Source organism: Taudactylus pleione, unplaced genomic scaffold (assembly GCF_031769625.1).
Source record: "Taudactylus pleione unplaced genomic scaffold, aTauple2 ptg000398l, whole genome shotgun sequence".
Lineage (NCBI taxonomy): Eukaryota > Metazoa > Chordata > Amphibia > Anura > Myobatrachidae > Taudactylus > Taudactylus pleione.
Genome location: NW_028284800.1, coordinates 7,223,719 through 7,251,189, shown reverse-complemented (window position 1 = coordinate 7,251,189; position 27,471 = coordinate 7,223,719). Strand labels below are relative to the sequence as shown.

Here is a 27,471-nt window from a genome sequence, read left to right as displayed (position 1 = left end):
TGGTGGCCATGGCTTTTGCAAACTGTGGTTAAGCTGCTTAATGGTAGTGCCGGCCCTGTACACAGTCCATCCATATTAATGCAAATTCAGTCTGTGTTGTCACCAGGAACCAGTGCCTTATGCCTCTGTGATGTTACTTGTTACTGGCAAATTAGCAACTACCGTCTCATGAATATACAGTGGTTAGCACTACTGCCGCACAGTGCTGGGGTCATGGGTTATATTTGGACATGAGCTCTATATATATATATGTGGTTTATATGTTCTCCCATGTTTGTGTGGTTTCCTCCAGGTGCCTCGTCTTCCTCCCACAGTCCAAAATCCTACTACTGTATGTATTAGTGTGTTTGTGGGGTGTGAAATGTAGATGGTATGATCCCCAGGGCTTAAGCACGTCTGGCTATAAGGGAAAGGCAGCTTGCTAAATGTGAAGACCTCAAGTTCTAATGGTCTTATCATCTCTTTCTGGTACTGCCCTAGCATAAACCTTATGAGATCTAAGAATAATGCTATGTAACAAGAATACAATAAAATAAGGTTACAATGAAATTCAATTGTGAAATGTAATGAATTGAAAGCACTAAAATCACCAATGATGTTTATTTAATTGGTAAGATGTTATTTGATAAATAGCCGATGGTGTTACTGGACAACGCAGCAAGGTGACGGCCTCGGCCCAAGTGGATCTTTTCATCACCTTCTATGGGCACATTCCAGATGGATGACAGGACGTGCGCTACAACGAGCTGTAGTCTTGATCTAAAAGGAAATCAATTAAAGTTTCAGATCATCAATTCATAGGAAGAATTAAACATTTATGTTTTAACAATAGTGAGAATACTCTAAAAATAACAGCAATGACAGGGAAAATGTAACTAGAATACAATTCCCCAAATAATTCTATTGAAAAGTGTTTAATGACAAAGTGTAAGCAATCATTGTTTCAGTCATGTAACAAATTTTTCATTTATTGTAATTTTTTGTCCCAATTTTTAATTTGTAATCCAATGGGATTGTGTTATACAGTATATGGAAACCACAAGAAAATGGACCGATGGTACTCGATGTTACTGATGTTTATGGAGGTTTGCAAGGTATTACGGATGTCAGATAGCGGTAGTGGGAGGCACTGGGAGTCTATGCCGGCAGTGTGACAGCATTGTGATAGCGATCATTAGCATATTTTCGCAGCAGACCTGCATGTGAGTACAGAGCTGCGATTGCAATAGTGATCCTTAATGAATCAGGCCCTATGTCTCTGCCCAGTCATTTCCAGTACAAGACACTTATTTTTTCTTTTACCAATTTGTGTATAAATTATGACACAGGAGGAGTAATATGAGATGTAAATGTCAGTGTAATAAGAATTACATTGGTATGACAAATAGATGTATAAATGGGATGTCGTATAAATCCCGGCAGATGGGATGCCAGGGCTCAGAATGCCAGCGCCGGAATCCCAACACCAGTCAGAATCCAGGCACAGGCATCCCGATGGCAAGTAGTGAGGTAATGTGAGGGTTATGGTTAGGCACTAGGGGGAAGGTTAGGGTGCAAGAAGGGAGGGCAGAGGGAGGATACTTACCGACAGGTGTCAGTATTGGTACCCTGCCCGGATTCCGGTATTGGGATTCTGACACCCGGGATCCCGAGTGCCGGCATCCTGTACCCAACCCGTATATATGCTAGAACATAAGGAAAGTGAGAGTAGCCACACTGAGAGCACTTACGGTATTGCCAGATGTTTCCTTGGCATAGAGATCACGGGGGGCACATTAAGCCGCAAACCCCTAAAAAGAGAAAACAGACACCATAGTACCTAAATGACTCCATGAGAACATTATACAACTTAATGAGGCTGATTCACTTCATTTGGACATTGTCCTCCTCATTTTATACTCATCAGTTATTCTATATTATTATACAGAGATATAAATATATTACAATGACATTTTAAGTAAAATGTAATATGCTCTATGATAGTTACTGAGATGCAAAGATTAGTATACGAATGGGATCCATAACTAGATATTATGGCAGAGCTGTAACTAGACATTGTGGTGCCCTGTGCGAGAAGGAGCATCGGTGCCCCCCCCGTCCCCTTCTGCCCACCATCTCATATTTTGATATTACTGATAGTTTGTAACACTGGAGGGGCCATGGCAAATGGTACTATGGCAGTCTGGTCCTGGGGCTCTTGGCTGATAATATTGTTTGTCCCCATTTTGTGTGTATAAATGCTGGAAGATATGTATGTAGATCGAAGAACACAATTGAACAAAATATAGTATTCTCTATAGGACACCATTCTCTAATAGTAGATGCTGGCAGTAGTGTCCTTAAATTAGATTACTGACATGAAATCTGCTGTGTAGATGAAAAATATCCCCATGGTCTAAAGTACTATAGTTAAAATGGTTTAAATGTCAGTATGAGGGCACTTTGATATTTAGAACCTATTTACCTGCTGTGATTGAGCACTGGAGTCCAGTGTGTCAAAGTGACATTAACACTGGGCCCTTCTATGTAGGATACCGGCGCCGGACCTGTCATGCTGCCTGCCACTACTGCCGTCCCTTGTGTGCCCATTCCAACTTCCAACAAACAGCTCCTCTCCCATCCCTGCTGATGAGTCTGGAGGTGGAGCAATCTGAGAGTGACAGGCAGGGCTGCTGCTGCAGTAATGTAGCCGGGCACATAGCTACTAATACATAGCAGTGGGCACCCAGTGGCAAATAGAGATTGCGTCGGGCAGCCGGTTCCACCCTCAGGGCATGTTGCACACTGTGTGGAGGCAGCGGCCGCAATACCCTAGTTACAGCCCTGTATTATATGATTAACATTTAAATAGAACTAGCTAAAAATATTTCATAATAATCTACTCTTATCTATAAATTACACTATTTTTCATTATGTAACATTTTTATCCATAATTCCCATTGTTACATATTGTTTATGCGATATCAGCACAAAGTACGTACGGGCATCTCATAAGAACAATGTCCCTGGAACTGAGCTTGTTGTCCTTCCAGTCCGGTCCTATGGAAAAGAATTCAGAAATAGTACAGTTATTATTGTGTCTGGTATATGATTTGCATCAGTTAGTCAATGGATTATAGTTTGTAAGTTTGTATGTATAACCCAATATTTGTTCCTATTGTTCCCATACCAGTCACTTCCTTTTGCCTAATCTGCATTCCTGTCCTATGCAATATACACTCTATTACAGCATGCCCCAAGGCAGCCTTTTTTATTTTATTTTTTAAATATTGCGCAACTGTAATATGTACACACGTCCCGACCGTCCCAGCATGGTAACTTGCGGGGTAACTACAATTTGTATTGCTGAGATAAGCTGTGATGCAGATTGTCAGTCCACAACTAGAGACGTGTCAACATACATCTATCCTCCGTGCCCTACAAGTCGTGCGACACATAACGCGGGAGCTCCGTATGACTTGGTAGCACCGAGCGCCTTTTGTGCGACTTTGTACCATCAAATGCGTCTTATTTGCACAGCGAATAGATAGTACAAGCAGCTTCTGCTGATTAAAATGATATGCAGCATGCCTCTGTTCTCTGTGCATCTGTGGGTGTATCTGCATGCTAAACAGTGTTCTAGCTGATGACACTAACGTAGCGTTTCGCATGCAGATCCACCCACACTCGCTCAGAGAGCATAGGCATGCTGCATATCATTTTAATCAGCAGAAGATGCTTATGCTATCTATTCACATTATTGTGTATATAAGAAACATTTGAAGTTAAAAAGTTTCACAAAAATGCTTGGCGCTACCGAGTCACGCCACGGCATGGGGCGACTAGAAGGGCTGTTTAACATGCAAGGAGGCTAGATGTAAGAGGATCCATCTGTATGATAAACAGACACCTTAACTTTTTAATTACATGGTACAAGAATACCTGAAGGACGAGTCTCAGCTGAACATTGGTTGCTCTGGCGCCTTCAGGGATCTTGTGGGCCAGACTCAGATAGTGCGCCTTCACCTGCAGGAGGAAGGGTGGGCAGCAGAGCATTAGTTACTGGGCACTGGCACACTCAGAGTACACAGGGAGACAGGAGATTATGGATGAGTAACCTACGTGTCCTCACACAGACATATAATACCACAGATGTAGCTTTCAGGACCGTAACTAGGGTAGTGTGACCTGTGCCATGGCACAGGGTACCGCAGGGCAGGGGGCACTGTTTAGGCCTGTACATATTCCTGTTTATTATCATTCGCTTTTGTAGCTTCCTCTTCTTTTATCCTCAGCATCTCCTGGCTGCCCCCAGGAGTACCCCTATCTCTTCCCTGGCCCTTCACCATGCAGCCATGGTCCCTTTTTCAGGTGCATTATCTTATGTCTTTATTTAAAAAATGATGGGGGGGGGGCACCAATGCTCTCTCTGGCACAGAGCACCAAAAAGTCTAGTTATGGTTCTGGTAGCTTTTATGACTGATTGAACCTGTAGTATATATTATTAATATATTTTAATTGACAGATGAATTTCTAATAGAATTTCAATAAATAATTCTATAATACTACAAGGGATGACTAGATATATTATATATAATTGGAATATATTTGTTTTACTAGTTTAATTTAGATGTATTTCATGCCTTTGTTCCCATTTCTTAGTTTTATATATTTAGCTTATCTTATTGGCTGCGATTCAATTCAGCGCGCTGCTAAGTTGAAAAATGCTGGTTCTCGTGACTCGTGTTTAGCTGCGAGAACCATCATCCTCCGACTAAAGTGCCGGCCGCGAGGCTGTTGTCGGATTACTTTAATCCGACCAAACATCAGGCTGAATTGAACAGCTCTGGAAGCTCCCTCCCGGGGCTATTCATCATCGCTTTGAATTGAATCGCGGCCATGGACTTGTCCACTACCAATTATTTTTATTTAATTTACAATTATAATGGAATATGTTTCTGTAAGGCCATTTGTATTACAAGAAACCTATTTTTCCTTTCTCATATTGTGTATAAATTGTGACACTTGTGTAGTAATATAAGATGTAAATGTCAGTGTAATATTACAAAGAGACAAATACTAGGACATAATAAAATGGTAAGTAACCACAATGACACTGAAAGCACTTACCTCAGGTATTGCCAAGTGTTTTCTTGACACGGTGACCACGGCCTCAGGTATTGCCAAGTGTTTTCTTGACACGGTGACCACGGCCTCAGGTATTGCCAGGTGTTTTCTTGGCATGGGGACCATGGTCTCAGGTATTGCCAGGTGTTTTCTTGGCATGGCGTCCATGGGCTCAGGTACTGCCAGATGTTCTCTTGGCAAGGGGACCACAGCCTTGGGTACTGCCTGGTGTTCTCTTGGCATGGGGACCATAGGGGGCAATTTATGCAGCCAAGCCCTAAAAAGAGAAAACAGATACATTTGCACCTAAAGGACTGCAGGTGAATGTAACAATAGCTAAGGTTAGTACTAGGGATGTGCAGGCTCGGTTCTACTCGGTTCCGTTCGTTTTTTTTTACCAAATCTTATTGGCTATCCAAAACTCGTGACAGCTGAAACCCAATAAGATTCGGTAAAAAAAAACGAACGGAACCGAGTAGAACCGAGCCTGCACATCCCTAGTTAGTACAATATAATAATGTACCCATAGGTACATATTATGGTGTATTATGATTAACATTTAAATAGTAATAGCTAAAAAATACTTCATAATAAACTATTATTATCTATAAATTACACTAAGTTGACACATTTCTGTCCATAAATCACATTGTTACTCAGGGTTCTATTTACTAAGCAGTGTTAGGAGACAGAGTGAAAATTGATAAGGTGCCATGAATTAGGTCCCAACTGTCATTTTTCAAACACAGCCTGTGACATGGCAGTTAGGAGCTGATTGGCTGGCACCTTATCATTTTTCACTCTGTCTCCTAACACTGCTTAGTAAATAGACCCCTCATTGTTCATGTGAAATCTGCAAAAAGTACTTACTCAGAGCATCTCTTAGGACCAGTGTTACTAGAACTGGGAGCTTTGTCCTTATGGTCCTTATGGGCTGGCTCTGTGGAAAAGAATACAGAAATAGTACAGCTACTACTATGTCTGGTATATGTTTTGTTTCAGTTAGTCAATGGATTATAGCAGTGGTTCTCAAACTCGGTCCTCAGGACCCCACACAGGTCGCGTTTTGCAGGTCTTCTGGCAGGTGCACAGGTGTAATTATTACTCACTGACACATTTTAAAAGATCCACAGATGTAGCTAATTATTTCACCTGTAATTCTGTGAGATCTGCAAAACATGCACCGTGTGGGGTCCTGAGGACTGAGTTTGAGAACCTGTGGATTATAGTTTGGAAGTGTAAACCACTATTTGTTCCTATTGTTCCTGGGTCAGTTGCTTCCTTTGCCTAATCTGTAACTGTAAAGACCGGCATATGTACATACCTCCCAACCACCCAGCATGGTAACTTGTGGTGTAACTACGATCTGTATTGCTGCAATAAGTGGGGATGCAGATTGTTAGTCCGCAACTATGATAAACTGAACTCAATCTTTTCATTATAAAATACAAAAATACCTGGATGACGAGGGTCTTTCAGCTGCACTTTGCCTTCTCTTGTAGCCCCAGGGATTTTGTTGGGGGCACACACATGGTTCCTCTCCATCTGCACGAGGAAGGGTACACAGCAGAGAGTTACTGGGCACTGGCACACTCAGAGAAAACAGGGTGACAGGAGACTATGGATGGGTAACCTACATGTCCCCATAAATCCCTTGTTCCACCACAGTTAAACCCAGTAACATACAGTAGATAAGTATTGCACAACTGTAAAGACCAGCATATGTACACACATCCCAACTGTCCCAGCATGGTAACTTGCAGGGTAACTACAATTTGTATTGCTGTGATAAGCTGTGATGCAGATTGTTAGTTCACAACTATGATAATCAGACCCCTTAAACTTTGAATTACATGGTACAAGAATACCTGAACGAGTCTCAGCTGAACATTGATTTTATTGGCGCCTTCAGGGATCTTGTGGGCCAGACTCAGATGGTGCGCCTTCACCTGTAGAGGAAGGGTGGACAGCAGAGAGTTAGTTACTGGGCACTGCACACTCAGAGTACACAGGAGATTATGGATGGGTACCCTACGTGTACTAACACAGACATGTAATAGGACAGACGTAGCTTTTATGACTGATTGAGCTTGTAGTATATAACATATTTTAATTGGCAGCTGAACTTCTAATAGAATTTCAGTATTTAATTCTATAATACTGCAAAGGATGACTAGATATATTATATACTAGTTTTATTTACATGTGTTTCATGCCTTTGTTCACATTTCTTAGTTTTATATATATATAGCTTATCTTATTGGCTGCAATTAAATTCAGCGCACTATTAAGTTGGAGAATGCCGGTTCTTGTGACTTAACATGGGTGTTTAGTTGCGAGAACCGGCATTCTCCGACTAATGTGCCGGCCGCAAGGCTGTTGTCGGATTTCTCCTCGCACCCCCAGGAGGGTGCGAGAAAAAATCCTTTAATCTGTCCAAACATCAGGCTGAGTTGATTAGCTCTGAGAGTTCCCTCCCGGGGCTATTCATCATCTCTTTCAATTAAATTGCGGCCATGGACTTGTCCACTACCAATTATTTTTATTTCATTTACAATTATAATGGACTATGGGCCTGATTCAGACCCGCTCGGGAGCGCATAGCATAGCGCTCGCAAGCGGGTCAATGGCCGGGCAGTGCGCACACACGCGAGCCCCGTAGCGAGTGAAACTTCACTCGCTGCGGGACTCACTACAAGACGGGACGGCTGTCTATTGTGATTGACAGCTCGCCCCGTTTTGTAGGCGTGCAGGGTGGATGGCTGGACAAACGGAGGCGTTCCTGAATGAACGCCTGCCGTTTGTGGGCGGTCCTACTGACATCACCAGTGATGTCAGTAGTAAATTTCCTGCTCTATTAGAGCAGGAAGTTCACTGGGGCTTGCGATGGATGAGACCCTACCACAAGGGTCTCGTTGCAAACCCGATGGTTGCGATAATCGTGACTATCGCCAGGCTGCCTGCTAAAGCTGTAGGTGGTCACCCACAGCTCAGCAAGCGGCCTGGAGGCCAGTGAAAAAAAAAAAAAGGCCCGTCCTAATTCAGAGCGAGCGCTTGCAAATAGTGAGCGCCTCTGAATCAGGGCCTATGTTTTTGCAAGAAACCTATTTTTCCTTTCTCATATTGTGTATAAATTGTGACACTTGTGTAGTAATATACGCTTTAAATGTCAGTGTAATAAGCATTACATTGTATGGTAAAGAGATATATAAATATTAGGACATAAGAAACGGTATGTGACCACAATGACACTGATAGCACTTACCTCAGGTATTGACAGGTGTCTTTTTGGCATGGGGACCATGGGCTCGGGTATTGCCAGGTATTCTCTTGGCATAGGAGCCACGGCCTCAGGTACTGCCAGGTGTTTGCTTGGCATGGGGACCAGACCCTTAGGTACTGCCAGGTGTTCTCTTGGCATGGGAACCACGGGATCAGGTACTGCCAGGTGTTCTCTTGGCATGGGGACCATTGCCTCAGGTATTGCCAGGTCTTCTCTTCGCATAGGAACCACTGGCTCAGGTACTGCGAGGTCTTTTCCTGGCATAGGGACCACAGATGACAATTTAGGCAGCAAAGCCCTAAAATGAGAAAACAGACACATTTGCACCTAAAGGACTCCATGAGAATGTACCAATACCTAAGATTAGTATAATATAATAATGTACCATAGCTAGATAGTATGCTGAATTATGATTAACATTTATATAGTAATAGATAAAGAAAATACTTAATCACAATCTATTCATATCTATAAATGACACTAATTTTCATCATTTTACATTTCTAGCCATAAATCATATTGTACATGCAATATCTGCTTACGAAGAGCGTCTCATAGAACCAGTGTTACTGGAACTGGGGGCTTTGTCCTTATGGTCCTTATGGGCTGTCTCTGTAGAATAGAATATAGAAATAGTACAGTTACTACTATGGGCTATATTTATTAACATTATTTTTACTAAAATAAAGTGAAAAAGGGTGTTTTCACACCCTTTTCACATTATTTTAGTTTCACCTGTATTTATTACAGGGCAATTGGAGTAGAATTAGTAAAATTCTACTGCAACCCCCAGTATCACTTATTTTTAGTAAAGCAGATCGCATTTCCCATAATTGTAATGGGAAATGTGATCTGTGTGCAAGTTACTAAAAATAAATTGTAAAAAAATACCGGGGGAAGCCCTGTGATAATAACGCCACCTGGAGGTGGCGTTATCCAGGGTCTCCCCCGGTTACCGGGCTCCCACTCTGCTCTAATGGGGAGAGCAGAGGCGGGAGCCGGTACCAGTAATCAGCTATGTGGTCTAAATAGACCGCAAGCTGATTGCTGTAAAAAAAAGAAAAAAAAAATTAAACATTTTTGTTTTTTACTTACCTGAATCCAGGGACCGGTGATCAGGCCTCCGGTGATGGCTCCTCTCCGGTCAGCTGGTCTCCCACAGTGCACTGGGGCCCGGTCATCAGGTGATCGGGCCCCAGTGCAGTATGGGAGATCACCTGATCGGGAAGCCCGGAGAAGACCACCGGAGGCCAGGAGGATGCAGGTAAGTGTAATGAAGGGAGGGGGGGGTCGTGGGGGTCCGCGATCGCGGGGGAGGGGCTTAGCGCCGGGGGGCGGGGCTTAGCGTCGTGGGGGGGTAGTAGCGGTGGTCGGTCGGCGCATGCGCGGGCTCTTAGTCGCGGTATTTTTTCCGAAAATACCGCGACTAGAGTGCGGATGGGATCCGCAGGCACAGAGCTTTATCACAAGCTCTGTCCCTGCAAGGGATTTATAGTAAATCCCTGTGATATTACCTGAATTCGCAATGCGAATTCACTTGGTAATATCACACTACAATCCGCATTCAATATGCGGATTGTAGTAAATAGAGCCCTTTGTCTGGTATATGTTTTGCTTCAGTTAGTCAATGGATTATAGTTTGGAAGTGTAAGACCCTTTTTGCAGTGGCGTCCCTCCCTGCATTCTTACTGGTGCAGGGAGGGATGCTGTGCGCATTGTGGAAAAGGGGGCATGGCCTTGCAAACAGTGGGTGTGGCCTCATGGGAGGGAGCATGGCCTCGCTGCCCGAACCCTGTTGTTCAGTGCTGCTTTTTACTGGGAGGGGTGCAGGAGGTGTGGACTGCCCTGTCCTGTGTGCAGTGCCTGATCCCACACAGTGTCAGGAGCCGACTGCTGCACTTTATACTACAGTGCAGCACCCGGCTCCTGTCACTGAGGGGGAGTCTGCATCTTGATGTCACCCTTAGACAGGTGACAGCCGCACCCCCCTTATGACGCCACTGCCTATTTGTTCCTATTGTTCCTGGGTCAGTTGCTTCCTTTGCCTAATCTGCAACTGTAAAGACCAGCATATGTACATACCTCCCAACCACCCAGCATGGTAACTTGTGGTGTAACTACAATCTGTATTGCTGCAATAAGTGGTGATGCAGATTGAGGGATCTGTTTATCATAGTTGTGGACTAACAATCTTTTCATTACAAGAAACAAGAATACCTGGAGGATGAGGGTCTTTCAGCTGCACTTTGTCTTCTCCTATAGCCTCAGGGATTTTGTGGGGGGCACGAACATGGTTCCTCTCCACCTGCAGTAGGAAGGGTAAACAGCAGAGAGTTAGTTACTGGGCACCGGCACACTCAGAGAAAGCAGGGAGACAGGAGATTATGGATGGGTAACCTACGTGTCCTCACACAGACATGTAATACCACAGACGTAGCTTTTATGACTGATTGAGCCTGTAGTATATATTTTTAACATATTTTAAATTGCAACTGAAGTTCTAATGGAAAGTAAAAGGTCACTTTCCAACCAATATTCAAATAAAACTGATTTTGAATTTTCATAATGTTTGTTTTTTTTAATAATAAATCATTTGTTCCACCACAGTTTTATCCAGTAACATAGATAAATATGCCGTTACCCCTTGGGGGCAGCTCACCAGTGTTTTGATGAGCTTGGCCTTGCTCCCGTAGGTGAGTGTGCTGCGAGAGTCTTCATAGGCAGCATCCGCAGGGCTGATGTGTGTGATCATCACCATTCTGCTCCTGCCACTCAGTGCACCCTGTGATAGATAAAGCTCTGGTTATAGGAGAGGTCACTGATGAATCCTTACACAGTGTAATGCGCAGTTTAAAGATCTATTACTATTTTATACTATATTTGTGAGAAACAAATGATTGCACTAATTACTAATATCATGGTTGATTGCAGCCATTGTCTGAGATAAAACAGCAGAGCAATATTCCTGATGACTCGGGTTCCGGTGTGGATGCTGTGGCCACACCCCCATTATACAAGGCCTCAGCATTTACAAATGGGCTGTGGCCACACCCCCATACACTAGAGCACACACCCCTTTAGTACCAGGGCATAATAAAGTCTCATTTTCATATTCCTAAAAGCTTGTATCCCAAAAAGATATCTAAGAAGTGACCAATGCTACTTATAATCAGCCATGGGTGTATCTAGGGGCGTATTAAAGAGGAAGAGGCCACTGTTCATTCCCCATCCGGGGCCCCCACCTCTCCCCCCCGGCTGCCGTCAGCGAACTGACAGCAGCAGTAGACTTCGGGCACTAGAGTGTTCCCAGAGTCTACAGCACATGAGCTTCTCACTGGGAAAATGGTTTGGCAGCCATTTTCCCTGTGACTTCCTACTGCGCATGCACAAAATGCTGGGAAAATGGCCACGGCAGCCATTATCCCGGCATTTTGTATAGCGCTACTCCGTGGGACTTAGAAGAGGTAAATATAAAAAAAAAAGTATGGGTTCAGGGTGTGCAGTGCAGCCCCCCCCTGAACTGCACACCCAGCACCCATTATAAATATGCCCCAGGGTGTATCTATTAGGGGTGCAGGGTATATGGGTTACATGTCCAGTGGTCTCACAGAGCACACCTTGGACCCATAACTTATACTTAACACTCAATGCTGCTATAATCACCTATGTAGTCACCAGGGAAATTACATGGGTGCCATATTTCAGGGTTCTGCACATGCCCAGTAAAGAATGTGCAGTGCCAGAGTATAATTAGTGCATGTGCCTGTAAGAGAAGGGGGTGACCTGCATGGAGACTGCACATGGGGCCCTTCTCTCTTATTAATGTCCCTGACATCAGGTACAGTTGTATTGTCATATGTATGTAGGAAATCTCATAGTAATAACATACCTTTAGCAGCCAGGTCAATTTGCTGTCCCGATAATTGATATGGCTGCCTGGTCTCTTGCGTAGCGCCATAATGCAGTTCCTTAGGGCCAGAAGGGAGCGGTTTATATAGCCACTTTCTTTCAGGGTTTGGCCAGTGTTCTTAGTCTGACATAGAAACAGAAAAGATAATGAAGACACATCTGACTTCAGTCACAGTAATGTGGTACAAACACATAAACTATGATTAAACTATTTACACAGTTTACTCCAATTGTGTCCTACGACAGTGAATATTAATTCACCTTTGTTTTAGTTAGTGATATTGGCTGAAATGCTTTTCTTACTGCATGTAATTTAACTCAAGCTACTAAAAAAATTTATTATTATATTAGTATCATTAATTTAATACTGGTCTATGTTATTAATTACAAAATAACATTAATCAAAAATGTATATAACTTGTTATGAGTAAGGTCTCAGGGGGTGGGGGTCACTGAAATAAATGTAAGGCTGGGTACACACGTAAAGATTTTCTGTCTAACCATCCAACTAGTTGATTGGTTGGAATGAAAATCTGGTAAGGTATGAAAGCAAATGACAATCAGCAATTTGCTCCCAAACGCAGGAAAACGGACAAAAACTGTTGTTTGAACAAATTGTTTAGATCAAACATTTAACAAACTTGTCTGACCGACCATTTTCATCTGTTTTCTGGCATTTAGGAGCAAATTGCTGATCATCATTTACTCCCACACATTACCAGATTTGCATTCCAACCAATCAACTAGTTGGATGGTTGGACAGAAAATCTTAGTGTGTACCCAGCTTAAGTAACCAAGGGGGCGGTGGCCGGTAACAGATTGGGAATCACGGCTCTAAAGGGAGAAAGGCCACGCTTAGAGAGCACTACAAACTCGAGAGAAAGAGCTATAAACATGACATGCTCTGTTATATCTCCTTCACTACAAAAAGAGTTTTAATCAAAGAATAGAGCTTACTTTACATGCCACTTCAGAATACAGGACTACCCTAGGACTACTTAGCTCTCTGATAATTATACACATAATGGATGTCATTTATGTTGCACAGTGCAAGAGCAGCTTTGGTCTCATCATGTGCCTCAATTTGTGCGAGCAGGGTGATAACTAGCTATGGGCCACCAGTGCCACTCCTCGGCCCTTGCTCCTGGCTAGCAGGGTGCCTGGAACTCTGCTGCCAGGATTGCTGCAGACACACCAGATGGGCACCCTGCACAGTATATGCAGCCAATTGGGCATCCTGAGGGCACCCAGCAGTGGCATATCTATAATGGGTGCAGTGTGTGTGGGGCACACGGGCCCCCGGGTCCAGGGGGGCCCCGCACTGCACACACTGCACCCATATTATTTTAGACTTACCTGTCCGTGGTCCCACGTCGGGTGTCTGCGCTGCTCAGAACACCGGAAAATGGCCACGGCGGCCATTTTTCTGTGTATGCGCAGGAGACTCTGGGCACACTCTAGTGCCGGGGAGAGAGGAGGGGGCCCCACACGAGGAGTGCACACAGGTCCCCTCCTCTCTTAAGATGCCCCTGGAACCCAGCCAGCGCTGCACTTATTGGAGCTGCCAACCACAGCCCCTCTACACGATATAATGATGTCATACAGTACATGCAACATCATGACATGGTGTGCTCAGGGGGTGGGGGTGCCACAGGGTGCAATTATGCTCTGTTACGGCTCTGTATGCAAGTGCATCTAGATTTTTATTAGGGTTTAACTTTACCAAGCAAGGTGGCGGCATTTGCAGAGGAGCAGAAGAATATAAAGGAGAAGGGGAGCAGTGGGGAGGAGGAAAGGTGTCCCTAGTATATGTATGGTGTTGGTGCACCACTGCTCCTCATCGTACAGAGCAGGACTGGAACAAAATCTTGCACAGAGCACAACTGGAGATTGAGGCGTTCCCTTAGAGCGGATAGTAGGCACACACCCAGGCATGCTCTGAGTGAACTATCTGTGCTTACTGGTGCAACACCAAAGCATTTAGCTTAGTGCAGCTTTAGTAACCTTCTATATTCCTGAAAACACATTGTATGTTCCTCTTTGTCATTGCAAGGGTTCTGTGTTTGTGTGTGTTAGAGAAATTAGAGTGTAAGCTGCAATGGGCCAGGGACTGATGTGACTGACAAATATTCTCTCTTTAAACAGTGACGACTAGTGGTGAAGCATGAACACTGCAGAAGGATAGCAAACTCTTACGATATTTACCTCTTTGGCATTGTAGGGGAAATACAAAGAAATGATAATGAGATGTAAAACAGAAGTGGTACCTGGCATGCTCGCTCTGATCCCGCCAGGTCTACCATATACAGCCGGCCCGTGCACACTCCATCACTGCTTGTCTGCTTTACGGTGACTTGTAACACAGCATGGGAGCGGGATGAGTTCTTATTTACAGCTGTGGCTGCCTTAGAGCGGCGCTTATTCCCTTTAGTCAGTAATGCGATGGCCTGAAAAAGAAGGTAATATAGATGCACCAACACTCTTGTGGTTACACAAAACAACTCATAAAAGGTACACTTGCCCATATGTTATAGCTACAGCAGGGTCACTACACCAGCAGTCACATAGTCATGGGCTCTGCTTATTCACACACACATTAATAGGTTCTTTACAGACAGAATTGTAATTTCCCCGTTGTTCAGTGCTACAGAACCCTTGTGGTGCCTAAAAGAATATAATAATAATAATAATATAGAGAGTGATGACTAGTGGTGATACATGGACGCTACATAAGGGTAGCACAGACTAATGATAGTCACCTCTTCAGGACTGCTGGGGAAGAACTCAGCAATCCCTTCTATCCTGGTGTTGCCGTTGGGATCCTCTCTAAGGTTCAAACATCCAGAGGACGGTCTTAGCAGATCCCGAACGGTTTCATTGTAGACCTGCAAATGTAATGAAGGTATAATTACTCTCTGTAATACAAGGAATAATCACTCTCTGCAATACAAGCACAAGTGTGTAATCCACAATTACTCTCTGGAAAGAGAATGTGTTACTTGTAGTTCTCCAGATGCTGTATATCATGAAGAAAGGGTTTTTAGGGAATGTACATATAGGGCAGTGGCCCATCTTAGCTTTCAGTTCTGGGTTCTCAAGATGCACATCTTCATCAAAGCCTTCCATCTCTCATTCTTACACTGAGGCCCTGATTCAGAGCCGGACGTTCTGACAGAGCGCTCGCTCCGAATCAGGGCCGTCCTTCTTGATTTTTAGAGTGGCCTCCTGGCCACTCGTATAGCTGTGGGTGACCACAGCTTGTGACGAGACCACAGCTTGTGACGAGACCCTTTTGGTAGGGTCTCGTTGCCGCAAGCCCTGGAGTGCTTTCGGCTCAAACAGATTGCATGTGCACGACGGAGCCGGCTCCGTCGTGCGCATGCGCACTGGGCCACCATCGATCCGCTTGTGAGCGCTCAGCACTCGCGAGCGGGTCTGAATCAGGCCCTCTGTCCCATGCTCACTGCCTGCCCCATCTGGTCACCCTTGTCTGTCTGCCCCTACCACTTAGAATATAAGCTTCCACAAGCAGGGCCCTCTTCCCCATGTGCTTTTCCTTCCCTTACTATTATATACTGCACCTAACCCTTGACTTCTGCAACCGTGCTACTTATTTCAGTGTTATGACCACTGTTGCAGCAATATTTATATACAATGTATCTGTCCAGCATTGTCTTGTACTGTAATGGAGCATACACACGGTCAGATTTGTCAGATCTGTCAGATGAACGATTGAATGATTTTACCAAAGATTTGAAGGATTTGAACAATTGAACGATTTTTGACTGCATTAAAATGAATGGAATCGTCCAAGTCTGACTGCAAACACATCATATGTCAGATATCGTTATCTGACCATCGGGAACGCGCATCGTTCAAATCGTTCATCTGACAGATGTCAGATATGTCAGATTTTCCTTCAGATATGAACGATTGAATGATTTTTTAAATCGTTATCGTTCAGATCTGAAGAAAAATCTGACCGTGTGTATGCACCGTAAGTCACTGTTTTATTGTCTGCTCAATTGTTTATGTACTTTGTTAGGCTCTGTGTAATCCTTGTGTCTCCATATAAATAAGTAATGTGAATATATTGCCGTGACTCCATATAACATAGCTGGGATTCTAATGAATCTACTACTATCAGCTGATGGGGTAGATACACAATCAGCCAATCAGATGATAGCACTGCTAACAGTTATCATCACTCTGTGTAGTTGCACCCGGCCCTCCAGCACTGGCAATAGACACACAACCCAATCTGCCTATACATCATGTCTAATTGTGCTACAATTTACTTGGCTTATGTATGCTCGACACTGCTCATGTATGCGCAGTATGTAAATGCATATTTTATGCAAACCCCCAGAGTTCCATCCACTTCTAAATAAGACATATAGAATATAAACCAAGCACATATTCCTCACATATTTACCTCAGCATAGGACAATGATACAGAGAACTTATTCTGCCCTCTCTGCACCTCAATGGTCTTATATAGATCTTTCAGAGCGCGAAATATCACTCCGGGCTCGTGACCATTGCCCATCATAGTAAAGGTCTTCCCGGTGCCTGTAATAAATATAAAGGCATTTAGTATACACTCACTAACGTTACAAGAAAGAATGGCAGATATACAATTATACAATATGTCGTGTCAGTAATGAACAGTGACAGACATCATGTGACTAAACCAATATTCATCAGGATGCTGCTCATCAGTTCACTCTCTCAGGGATGTCACCGCTTGTTAGTGAATGGATAGACTGTGCACTATTGTATATTTGTCCTGCCCATAAAATGCTGCCTCCACATTTGGTGATGGGTGCACCTATTCCCTGGTCAGTGAGAGTTAAGCTGCATACACACACAACGATTTTCTAAATGAACGATTTTAGTAAACGATTTTCGTTAATTTTTTCAAGGGAAAAATGAATGAAAAGCGTTTACTAAAATCGTTCATTTACTAAATGTCATGAATGATTTTTTTGAACTACAAACGATTTATGTAACTTTCCCTTAATGAAAATCGTTAAGTTCTTCAGTCAGAATGGACGATGAACAACAAACTACAAACGTGAACACGCATGAACGTTAATCGTTCATCTTTTAGGCTAAAAAATGCAACAATTTTTTTAAACGATTGAACGATAACGACGACATTATAGCAAAATCGTTCAAAAAACCGTTGTGTGTGTACGCACCTTTAGAAGCAGTGGTAACCACAGCCTATCACAAGCTGACAATATAACTATTAAAATTTAAACATCATTTAAGATATTATATAAAAATCTAAAATATGCACATTTGGGGGCTTTTTATTAAACACAAAACAACATTGTAACATAGTTATGTGATTCAATACTTTTACCTGTACACCTGTACAGCTATAGTGTAATATATTGTTAGACTATAGACCAAATCTATAACAATATTTTGGTAAATGAGATTTACCTTCTAACTACCACACTTGTCACCATTCTCATGCTATTACCATGACCCAAATAGAAGAGTTATCCTTAAGAACTATGACTTGTGCCCTTATTGAATGTTTTCAATTAAATGTTACTCTATTATCCTGTATCTGTCATCACTACACTGAGGATTCAGTGCATAGACCCGGATTGTGCCATGTACCTAACGCCTCACTTTCTGGAACCACCAGGATAATTGCACAGCCCGTAAGGAAACTACTAGCTCACAATTACTAACAATACAGATGGTCCACATGTTTTACCACCACTCATTTCACCAGCTCACTACTTTCACACATACAATATAAACAATTAGACTTATGTATTAATAACATTAATATTACCTGTTGGGCCGTATGCAAATATAGCAGCACTGTACCCCGAGATGATATCATCCACTAGGTTCTTCATTGTGGTCTGATAGACATGCTCCTGAAATGAGACACATAAGCAATCATGAAAATAATGTAAAAATATGCTCTATACTGAATAAGGAGAAATGACAGCTGTACAGGCATTACTGGCTGATGCTACAGTCACATATGATGATAAATTGTTCTCATTAACTATTTTACTCCCTTACAAGATGCAGTATGAGCAGCGCTGCCATATGTATAATGGGTGTAGGGTGTGTGGTGCACATGAGCACCTGAATCCAGTGCCCCCACACCGCACTCCATACACCCATTGTATGTACTTACCATGCAGCTGCCTCAGAATAAATCTATCTTGTGGTGCCATTTTCCCAGAGATATACAGTATACCTGCACAATAGGCTCTGGCACAGTACCAGAGACTACACCTCAAGTACAATGGTTTGGGGGGGACCTGTTCAGAGACAGCACACAGGAACCCTCTTCTCTTAGAATGTCCCTGAGTACTGTATTATATATACTATTAACTTTTATTATTCATTGTAAATATCTCAGGATTACAATCACCTGGGTAGCTGCTTGATCAAACACCTCATTAAAGGTGAACGTCCTTTCCCTGGTCCTGCAGCAACGCAGGACATCATCAGGATCCTCGCCAGGGTCCTGCAGTAGTACTGTCTGTAAGGAAAGAGAAGACATGTTCACTATATGTCACCAGGCTCTACAAGCACCTCTCCGGTTGGAGCAGAAGATCTTAAATCCAGTTAATATTAATGGATAAAAGCAAAGTCACACATGGGACGTGATCTGGGAATATAGAGACATATTTGTCAGCATTTCAGCAGTTTCCGGGAGCATTTTGCTGATATCTATATAAACTCTTCTAGTCACTGGTTCTTAGGCCCTTAAGACACAGAATGGTCTAACTCATAAGCTTGGCGGTTCTTCTCATTGTAAGTGAGATATATTATAATAATAACTTATTAGATTGTGTCTCAAGTGGTTTTATAGCTATTGTAGAACTACAATTCTCAGCATAACCTCCTTATTTGAGGAAATTGTTACTGTCCATAAAATAAGTGCATGACATCTTTTATCCCTACTTAACCGAGAGCCCTAGATTGGGCAGATAGGGTAAGATGGAAGATGTTGTCCGGCCTCTCTGCAGTATATAAACATAGACATCTTCTCCTCACACTATCTTCAGAGGATATAGCAATAGCTGGTGCTGCATTTGCAGCCTAGGGGGGTGTGACCTCGTAGACCAACAGGAAGCCATAGGCAGAGAGCTCACCACTTTCTACTGGTCTGTGGGGTCACACCCCTGTTTGACAAACGTATTCAGCTGGTTAGTAAGAGGGAGGAGCAGCTTAGGAGCCCTGCAATGGTGTTTTGCAGCAGGCCCAGCATTTGCTTAGGCCAGCAATGGTCCATGATTTCCCCATTTCTTGTGCACTATCTGTGCAGCAGGTCATTACTCTGATTTGCTTATGGGTCTATGGGGACTGTGGATAGCGTTCCACCTCTGATACACAAAGCAAAACATTTTCTTTTTATCATATTTATAAACACAGATATATATACAATGTGAAAAATCAAATAAATAAATGTGCTATAAAATAAAATTTGAACAACAAATAAATCTAAGAATAATGTATTGGTAAGAAAACAATTGTATAATTAATTGTGTTTAATGTGAAACTAATTCAGTTGTTTAAACTAAAATATTGTTATTAGCATTTTCTTACCTGCGGCCCGAGCTGGTGTATAATGCATCGGGCACTGCTCTTAGCCTCTGTCCTATTAAATGGACGGATGCGCAGAGCGACCTGTGAAATAATGAAACAGATATAAGAACAATACAGGATTTTTAATGCCAAGGTAATCTCCCTATAGTGGCAACAACCACTAATATAAAGCAAACCAAACAGTGATATAGATACACTTCCCCTTGTATAACAGCATTTCACAATATTTTTGCTTTTATTTTAAATAATTTGAAATCAGAACATTAACATAAATATTAGAAAGTCTGGAAAGCTATTAAGCAAAACATATTAATACTAAGTAGTATAAATACAAAGAAAAGGGAGTTTTTAAAACTAATGTATCTAACTCTGAAATCATATAGCAGTGACCTATTACCAATAACCATCAGTAATAGAGTGAGTCCATGGCTCTATAAGAGTTACTTACAGCCATATGATGGTCCTTAGGATGGTTATTTACCACCTTCTTCATCGTAATATCATTTTATCCACTCAAAAATGAGAAGAAAAATATCTGTACTGTCACTAGTCCAGCAATATCAGATATAACACAGGAAGCATCCAGCTGCCTTATTATACCCATCCCACCTCCAATAGTGACATCATCAGCTGCCACTATGACATCACTAGGTGCCCTGGCAGGGGGGCACTGCCATGTATCTCATGCAGGGCTTTGGGGGCTAATAGTAAATACAATGTGATAACTACATGTCAATAAATCAAAACACATAACTGGGATGAGCAGAAATGTAATCATTACACACAGCAGTGATGTGTATTATCTGTGCGCTGTGTGTGTCTGTGATACATTTAGGCCCATACTATGCATCTGTGGAAATATATACAGAGTGAGCCTCATGTAGTGTCGGATGTACATCTATTGTTTTGAGTCAGATACACATTTTGATTCTGCATACTATAAAATGTGCATATACAGTTCGTCCGTATTCAAATTTTGGCACCTCTTGTACTTATGATTTCTTAGGCCCAGGAGCAGTGGCATGAGGAAGGGAAGGAAAGGGGCATGTTCTCATAATTACTGATATAGACCTGAAGGTAGATACACCTCCCTGGAGATGTATCCATACCTCCCAACATGACCCTCTCCAGGAGGGACACAATGCTCTGGTCCTGGACTTCCTGGTAAGAGGCGGGGCTGCAGCGCAGTTCAAAATTGAAATAGGGGAGCCACACCAACTGTCATTTCACACACTGCCCAACATCACTGGCTGGGACTCACTGGCAGTTGGTGTGACTCCCCTATTTGAATTTTGGACTGTGCTGCAGCCCCACCTCTGGAGCCGCCACCAATCATAAATTACCAGGGAAGTCCAGGCCCAGAGCATTGTGGACCTCATTCAGAGTCGGTCGTTGCGGCCGCTCAGTCGTAAGGTAAAAGGGGCTGGATATGCAAATGAAGCGCTCGCAAGTTGCGTCGTTAAGATGGGATCGTTAGCTGGACAAGCGAGGGGAGGATGCGGCCGTAAGACTAAAAATACGCCCCCTTCTCATTCGCATTACACGTCATCTCCGGGCATATAAGGATTAATCGAGACCATCGGGAACCATCGGAGCTGGTCGTAGAGCTTAAGGTTGACCATACCCTCTCTTAAGCACTACGATCAAGTCAGTGTAAAAACCTCCCATGTCACATGTGCCATGACACTACTTAGTTAATTATGCACTCCCATAAAACACCATTTGCATAGTCAGGCACGCCTGCGTTCGGATCTCCACTCCCCCGTTCACAAGCACCTTCCCCTGTTACCACCCACAAACAGCTCATTCTGTCACTCAAACTAATGACCTGGCTGTGTTCAAGGAGAGAGCAATTTCTGATTGTAATAGCTAGTTTGCGCACGCGCATTGGGAATTTTACGCATGCGCAGTTTAGCAAACATCGGTGGCGTACGACCAAGCGGCCGCAACGACCGACTCTGATTGAGGTCCTGTGTCCCTCCTGGAGAGGGTCATGTTGAGAGGTATGTGTATCTTTTGTGGTGGCAGTAGTGCTGCTGCGACCATACACAATGATGGTGGCAACCAGCAGCACCAGCTGGTCACTTCTGATTGGCTGATTGTGTATTGAGCTCTCCTGCTGATAGAACTTTAATCATTAGCATCTCAGCTACTGTATGTTATATCTGGCCATCAATTCACATTACTTATGCTGGGCATATACTATATATTACAGTGACGTGCGGTGAGGTAAATGGCTGGGGATGCACTGGCCTGAGGGTTCATGTGGACCTTATACAAAGGTATAGCAGTATATAGTGCTGGAAATTTGGTGTGTTTTGATTAGGGATGTGCAGAACAGTTAGACAGGGAGGCAGTGCCTCACCTGCCATACACTTTTTACTCCAGAGTTTTGACTATAAAAAATTATTAAAATAATACAAAGAAGATATTTATAATATTTTTTTTAATCTTTCTTATAATATTTATAGTCAAAACTCCTAAGTATGACAGGAAAGGCTCTCACTCACCTGTCTCACCTCACCGCAGTACATTGGCCATTTACTCACAAACACTGGAAAATAGGCAAAAATAGTTGTTCAAATTGGTTAAATCAAACTAATTTAACCAATTTGAACAATCATTTTTGTCCCTTTTCCAGTGTTTAAGACCATATGGTTGATTGTCATTTGATTCTCTGATAGACATCCGCATAGCAATACTACCGCTGGCTAAATTATTGGCTGTGATACATTTATGCATATCATATCTGGGTTTATAATGAAGTTTGGCTGGTGCAGCATACGGTATAGGGGATTGCAAACCTCAGTACTTAGGATCCTGTTTGAGTTTTCAGCCTCCAAACTACAGGATAGTAAATATTGTGGTTTAAATCTTAAAACCTCATCTAATTTATAGTAGTTGTCAAACCACACAATAAACTATCGCTTAGTAAATGAATCCCTTGGTCTACTAAAATGCTGTGATCAGTATGGAGGAGCCCTCATGTACAGTATGGGTCAAAAACTTAGATGTCACTGCTCTGTGTACATCATGACATCGCCATGTGTTGAGGGGTATATCCAAAACTTTGAAGGCCCCATAGCAACATTTTGAAGGTGCTCCCTCCCCAATGCTCATTCCACACCAGTTGTTAATTTTATGACCCATAGTAATGCCCACATATATTTTATGTCCCATAGTAGTGCCTAGTTAATTTTATGCCTCATAGTTCCCTAGATAACTTATTATATATTATTAAATTGTATATCCCATTTTAGAGCCTAGTAATGTTATTACCAATAGTAGTGCCCTAGTTCAATTTAAGCCCATAGTAGTGCCCAAGTTCACATTATAGCTACAGTGCTCCAATTCATTTTATGCAACATTGTAGTGCCACCATTTTACAATATGCCACATTGTAGTGCTGCCAGTACAAATTATGCTAAACAGTGCCCCCAGTACATATTATGTCACACAGTGTCCCCAGTTCATATTATGGCACACTGAAGTGCCCCCAGTTTATATTATGCCACATATCTCACTACAGCCCCAGCTCACTCTACAAAGGCAGTAATCAAGGAGAAGCCTATTGTATAACAGTGTTGAGCTCACTGATTAGCTCAGCTGCACCTGTGAAGGTAAAACAAGAGCATTAGAGATGGATCATACCAGTGTGGAGCATTACTGAGAGGGAGAGATAGTGATCACCATCTATATGAGCTCTGATAAGTTCCTATTATCAGGCTGGGCAATGGGTCAATTGCTTAGAGGGCAATTCCAGGAACGTGGTCGACAACAATATGACCTGCATCCTGGGCCACCTAAGCTTCTGGACCCCATATCAATGGCACCCTTGGACTCCCTTATAGCTACACCCATGGGTGCCTATAAAGGAAGAGGTAGAGATTGGGTTGGAGGAAATCTTCACCTATGGAAAAAGGACAGAGGATTAGGGATCCTGTTATCCAACAATATCGCTCCTCTAAGTACAACATAAAATGATGTATAAATATTAGTGATAGATGCGCTAACTCCCTGTCTGTGAAGTGAAAGGTGGTTTTACTGAATGCTCTGGGGGCTCCTCTTACCATAAGTAACCTGCTATTATGGAGCACTCCTACTGGTGTTCAGCGGGCAATTGACACTCACAGGAATGCAGCATATAATAGGCATTGTGCAGGATTTTCAGGAGCAGTATTTGTTATAACTTAATAGTAATACTTTACCATGCATTATTCATTAATGAGAAAAAGATGACACACGCGCACACACACACACATATACTCCTTGGTTTCATAAAAAAAAAAGGTTTTCTTTTTTAAAGATTTTTTTTTAAAAAAATCGTTTTTTCACATACTGGAACATCGGAACCACCATCGGAACATCGGAAACATCGCGACCATCGCAACATTCAATTTGAGACCGGATCCAGGCACCAGGTACGTAAGGTGAGTGAGGGGGGAAGGCGCTGGGTGGGGGGTCCTGCTTTGCTGACCGATCAGCAGTGATTGGCAGCACTTCAGACAGAGGGGGAGAGGGTGCTGGCAAGCAGAGGGACCGGAAGATCCCTCTGAGAACAGCAGCTGCGGGAAGATTCTCTTCCTGCAGCAGCCCTCATGTTTATCTGTCTGGACGAAATTTTACGTCCAGTACAGATAAAGAACTGCCTGGTGTGGACAGAAGCTTATGTCCATGCCAGGCAAGCGGTTAAGGAATATATGTATGTGTTTTACATGGGGCTTTGCTTCATTTTATTCAGCTTTGTATGCAGAGGCTGGCAATGTCTAATCTGTCCTCTTTAACTAGTCAAGACTGATTCACTAATCTTGCATGTGCATCAGCCTGGACCTATTTACACAATTTTACTCAGAGTGGCAGAATGTGTTTTTTCCCTTGTGTAGGCAATGCCAGGGTAAGGGGGACTTATTGTACCCTCCATCTGCTATTATACCCAGGGGTTAAAGTGGGCCAGAACGGGGTGGAACTGCTTTCCGTCAGTACTAATTGGAGGCGGAACCAGTTCCGCCTCTGTCCGCCCACCTTACCCAGCCTCAGAAACTGGCAGCTGTGGGCTGCAGCTGTCAGCCTGAATGAGCTTCGCACTGCTCAAGTTTTTACTGGCTAAACCTGCCTGGCCAGCCCACCCCTTTTGCCTGCCAGGCCCGCCCACCTTACAGGATTGGCCACATGGCCCACACCTGACTGACAACAGGACTCGTAAGTACACAGGCAGCCGCAGCTGCGTGCCATTGCCTGAATCAATTAAGTTAGTTTTTGCTTTGTTTGTGATGGTAGGCTCGGCAGCTGGCTTCCCGGTTCCCGCTATGACTGCCCCCGCCCCACTGTGTGCCGCCCACCAGCGCTGCCCAGGCCATATTAATAAGTGTAGTGGGTGGGCGGTGCTACAATTGTATGATTAATTTGGTCCACCGCCCGCCCTGCCCAATCCAGTCTGGTGACAGTCCCTCTTCTCAGACCGGAATGAGACAGCTTGATGACATCATTGCGCACCTGTCTCTCCCTCTGCATTAAGAGGAGCAGCCCTGAGAGGACTATCCATGCAGATACTGAGGCCAGCACTCACAGAGCACTGCTGTCTCTGTGTGAGGTAAGTACTGAGCAGAGCAGAGCAGGATAGATGCTGGATAGGATTTCTTTTCTTCTGAAGCTGTGTTCGCATGGTAACTGCCTGGTTGAGCTGCTGCTAGCCTGCTACACTAGAAGTTTAGGATTATGAAGTTTTTATATTTTATAAAATACCTCTGTGTTCTCACACTACCCCCTCCCCACTGTGTGTGTTCACCCTGCTCCCACTGCCCTCCTCCCCACTGTGTGTGTACACCCTGCTCCCACTGCCTCCCCCACTGTGTATTTACACCGTGCTCCCACTGCCCCCCCTCCCCACTGTGTGTGTACACCCTGCTCCCACTGCCCTCCTCCCCACTGTGTGTGTACACCCTGCTCCCACTGCCCTCCTCCCCACTGTGTGTACACCCTGCTCCCACTGCCCTCCTCCCCACTGTGTGTGTACACCCTGCTCCCACTGCCTCCCCCACTGTGTATTTACACCCTGCTCCCACTGCCCCCCCTCCCCACTGTGTGTGTACACCCTGCTCCCACTGCCTCCCCCACTGTGTATTTACACCCTGGTCCCACTGCCCCCCCTCCCCACTGTGTATTTACACCCTGCTCCCACTGCCCGCCCCTCCCCACTGTGTGTACACCCTGCTCCCACTGCCCCCCTCCACACTGTGTGTGTACACCCTGCTCCCACTGCCCCCCCTCCCCACTGTGTGTGTACACCCTGCTCCCACTGCCTCCCCCACTGTGTATTTACACCCTGCTCCCACTGCCCCCCCTCCCCACTGTGTGTGTACACCCTGATCCCACTGCCCTCCCTCCCCACTGTATTCACACCCTGCTCCCACTGCCCCCCTCCCCAATTTGTGTACACTCTGCTACCACTGCCCCCCTCCCCACTGTGTGTTCATCCTGCTCCCACACCCACCCCCTCACCACTCTGTGTGATTACCCTGCACTACTGCTGTGGGCATTATGTGTAAGGGGGCACTACTGATGTGAGCATTGTATTGGGGCACTACTACTGTGGGCATTATGCATATTAGGGGCACTACTACTGTGGGCATTGTGTAAAAGGGGCACTACTATGTGTCATAACATGAATAAGGGACACTACTATATGGTGTAATGTGAATCAGGGGCACTCTGTGCTGTCTAATGTGAATAAGATTGTGGTACTATGTGGCAAATTGGGGATACTATTGTGTGACAAAGCCCCTTTCTTTTGAGACCACACCCCTTTTTGTGATGTGCTCCTACGGCACGCTGTCCCTTTATTGAGAAAGCGCCAAGGGTGGGGTTGGGTGTGACTTTAAGCACTGATTATACCCCTCTCTGAGCTGTGCCAGTGGGGTATGGCCAGCCTATAGGGAAAGTGAAGAGAAAAACAGCAAACAGTGGTAGTATTGCACTGGGCGTAGATGTCCAATATGTGTTGCCACACATACTGATACAATAGTTTCATTCTATTTTTCACTTTATTACCCACGTACCCAATGCTCCAGGGGGCGGGGAAGAGCCCCGGGCGTCAGTCCAAGCCTGGAGTTTCCGGGGAGAGACCTCTTCTTTGGGGGGTCCCCACTTCCGCTGAGATCCCCGGCTTCGCCTGAGCTGCTTGGGCTGATAATGCTTCGTTCCAAGAAACCCGGTGAAAGGGTCTCTGGGGCTGTGGCATTACAACCCGGTCGTTTTGGGTCCGGTGCTGGTTTTAATATAGAGGGTACCCTACGCAATTTTTCCCCCCTTATATTTAAAACCTTTTTTTCTATTTACAGGCAGAAACATACATGGATCACAGTGATCTGTGTATGTTTCTGCCAAACTCGCAGATCACAGGCAAGAGATTTTTTTTTCACGAGTTTTTACAGGAGAGTTCTCCCTTCTCATGAGAGTTTAGAAACTCTCTGCTTGGTAAATTCCCGAATCCTATCTTTACTAGTGAAAAGGTTCTCGAGTTGTAGCTAACTCTCCAGTATTTTCCCGTAGCAAAGGAGATCTCTCTCCCAAGTTTGACA

The 27,471-nt window shown here is 43.9% G+C and overlaps 2 protein-coding genes across 2 annotated transcripts; both read right to left on the bottom strand.

Annotated features, from left to right (window-relative positions):
• Window positions 1–687: 687 nt before the first annotated feature.
• On the bottom strand, window positions 688–11,147 carry LOC148506694 (uncharacterized). Its single transcript, XM_088446452.1, has 12 exons — window positions 11,049–11,147; window positions 10,607–10,694; window positions 8,932–9,001; window positions 8,372–8,687; window positions 6,975–7,055; window positions 6,564–6,651; window positions 5,977–6,046; window positions 5,110–5,383; window positions 3,922–4,005; window positions 2,982–3,039; window positions 1,731–1,790; window positions 688–759 (listed from the first exon to the last, which is right to left on the bottom strand). The coding sequence occupies exons 1-10, from the start codon at window positions 11,145–11,147 to the stop codon at window positions 2,989–2,991; spliced, it is 1,221 nt and encodes a 406-aa protein (XP_088302578.1). The 3' UTR covers window positions 688–759; window positions 1,731–1,790; window positions 2,982–2,988.
• Window positions 11,148–12,026: 879 nt separating this feature from the next.
• Window positions 12,027–20,387, bottom strand: LOC148506693 (kinesin-like protein KIF19). Its single transcript, XM_088446451.1, has 8 exons — window positions 20,343–20,387; window positions 18,714–18,824; window positions 18,117–18,204; window positions 16,734–16,870; window positions 15,058–15,183; window positions 14,566–14,745; window positions 12,326–12,422; window positions 12,027–12,052 (listed from the first exon to the last, which is right to left on the bottom strand). The coding sequence occupies exons 1-8, from the start codon at window positions 20,385–20,387 to the stop codon at window positions 12,027–12,029; spliced, it is 810 nt and encodes a 269-aa protein (XP_088302577.1).
• Between the last annotated feature and the right edge of the window lie 7,084 nt (window positions 20,388–27,471).

Bases quoted from the DNA above. Each gene is read 5' to 3' on its own strand.
- LOC148506693 (XM_088446451.1), bottom strand. From the start codon at position 20,387: ATGAAGAAGGTGGTAAATAACCATCCTAAGGACCATCATATGGCT. The intron at 18,205-18,713 runs GTGATTGTAATC...GTCTCATTTCAG, and splicing joins TTGATCAAGCAGCTACCCAG to GAGCATGTCTATCAGACCAC. The intron at 15,184-16,733 runs GTAAATATGTGA...TTACATTTGCAG, and splicing joins TATCATTGTCCTATGCTGAG to GTCTACAATGAAACCGTTCG.
- LOC148506694 (XM_088446452.1), bottom strand. From the start codon at position 11,147: ATGGTGATGATCACACACATCAGCCCTGCGGATGCTGCCTATGAAGAC. The intron at 6,047-6,563 runs GTATTTTTGTAT...TCTTTTCCACAG, and splicing joins GAAAGACCCTCGTCATCCAG to AGCCAGCCCATAAGGACCAT. The intron at 3,040-3,921 runs GTATTCTTGTAC...TCTTTTCCATAG, and splicing joins AGCTGAGACTCGTCCTTCAG to GACCGGACTGGAAGGACAAC.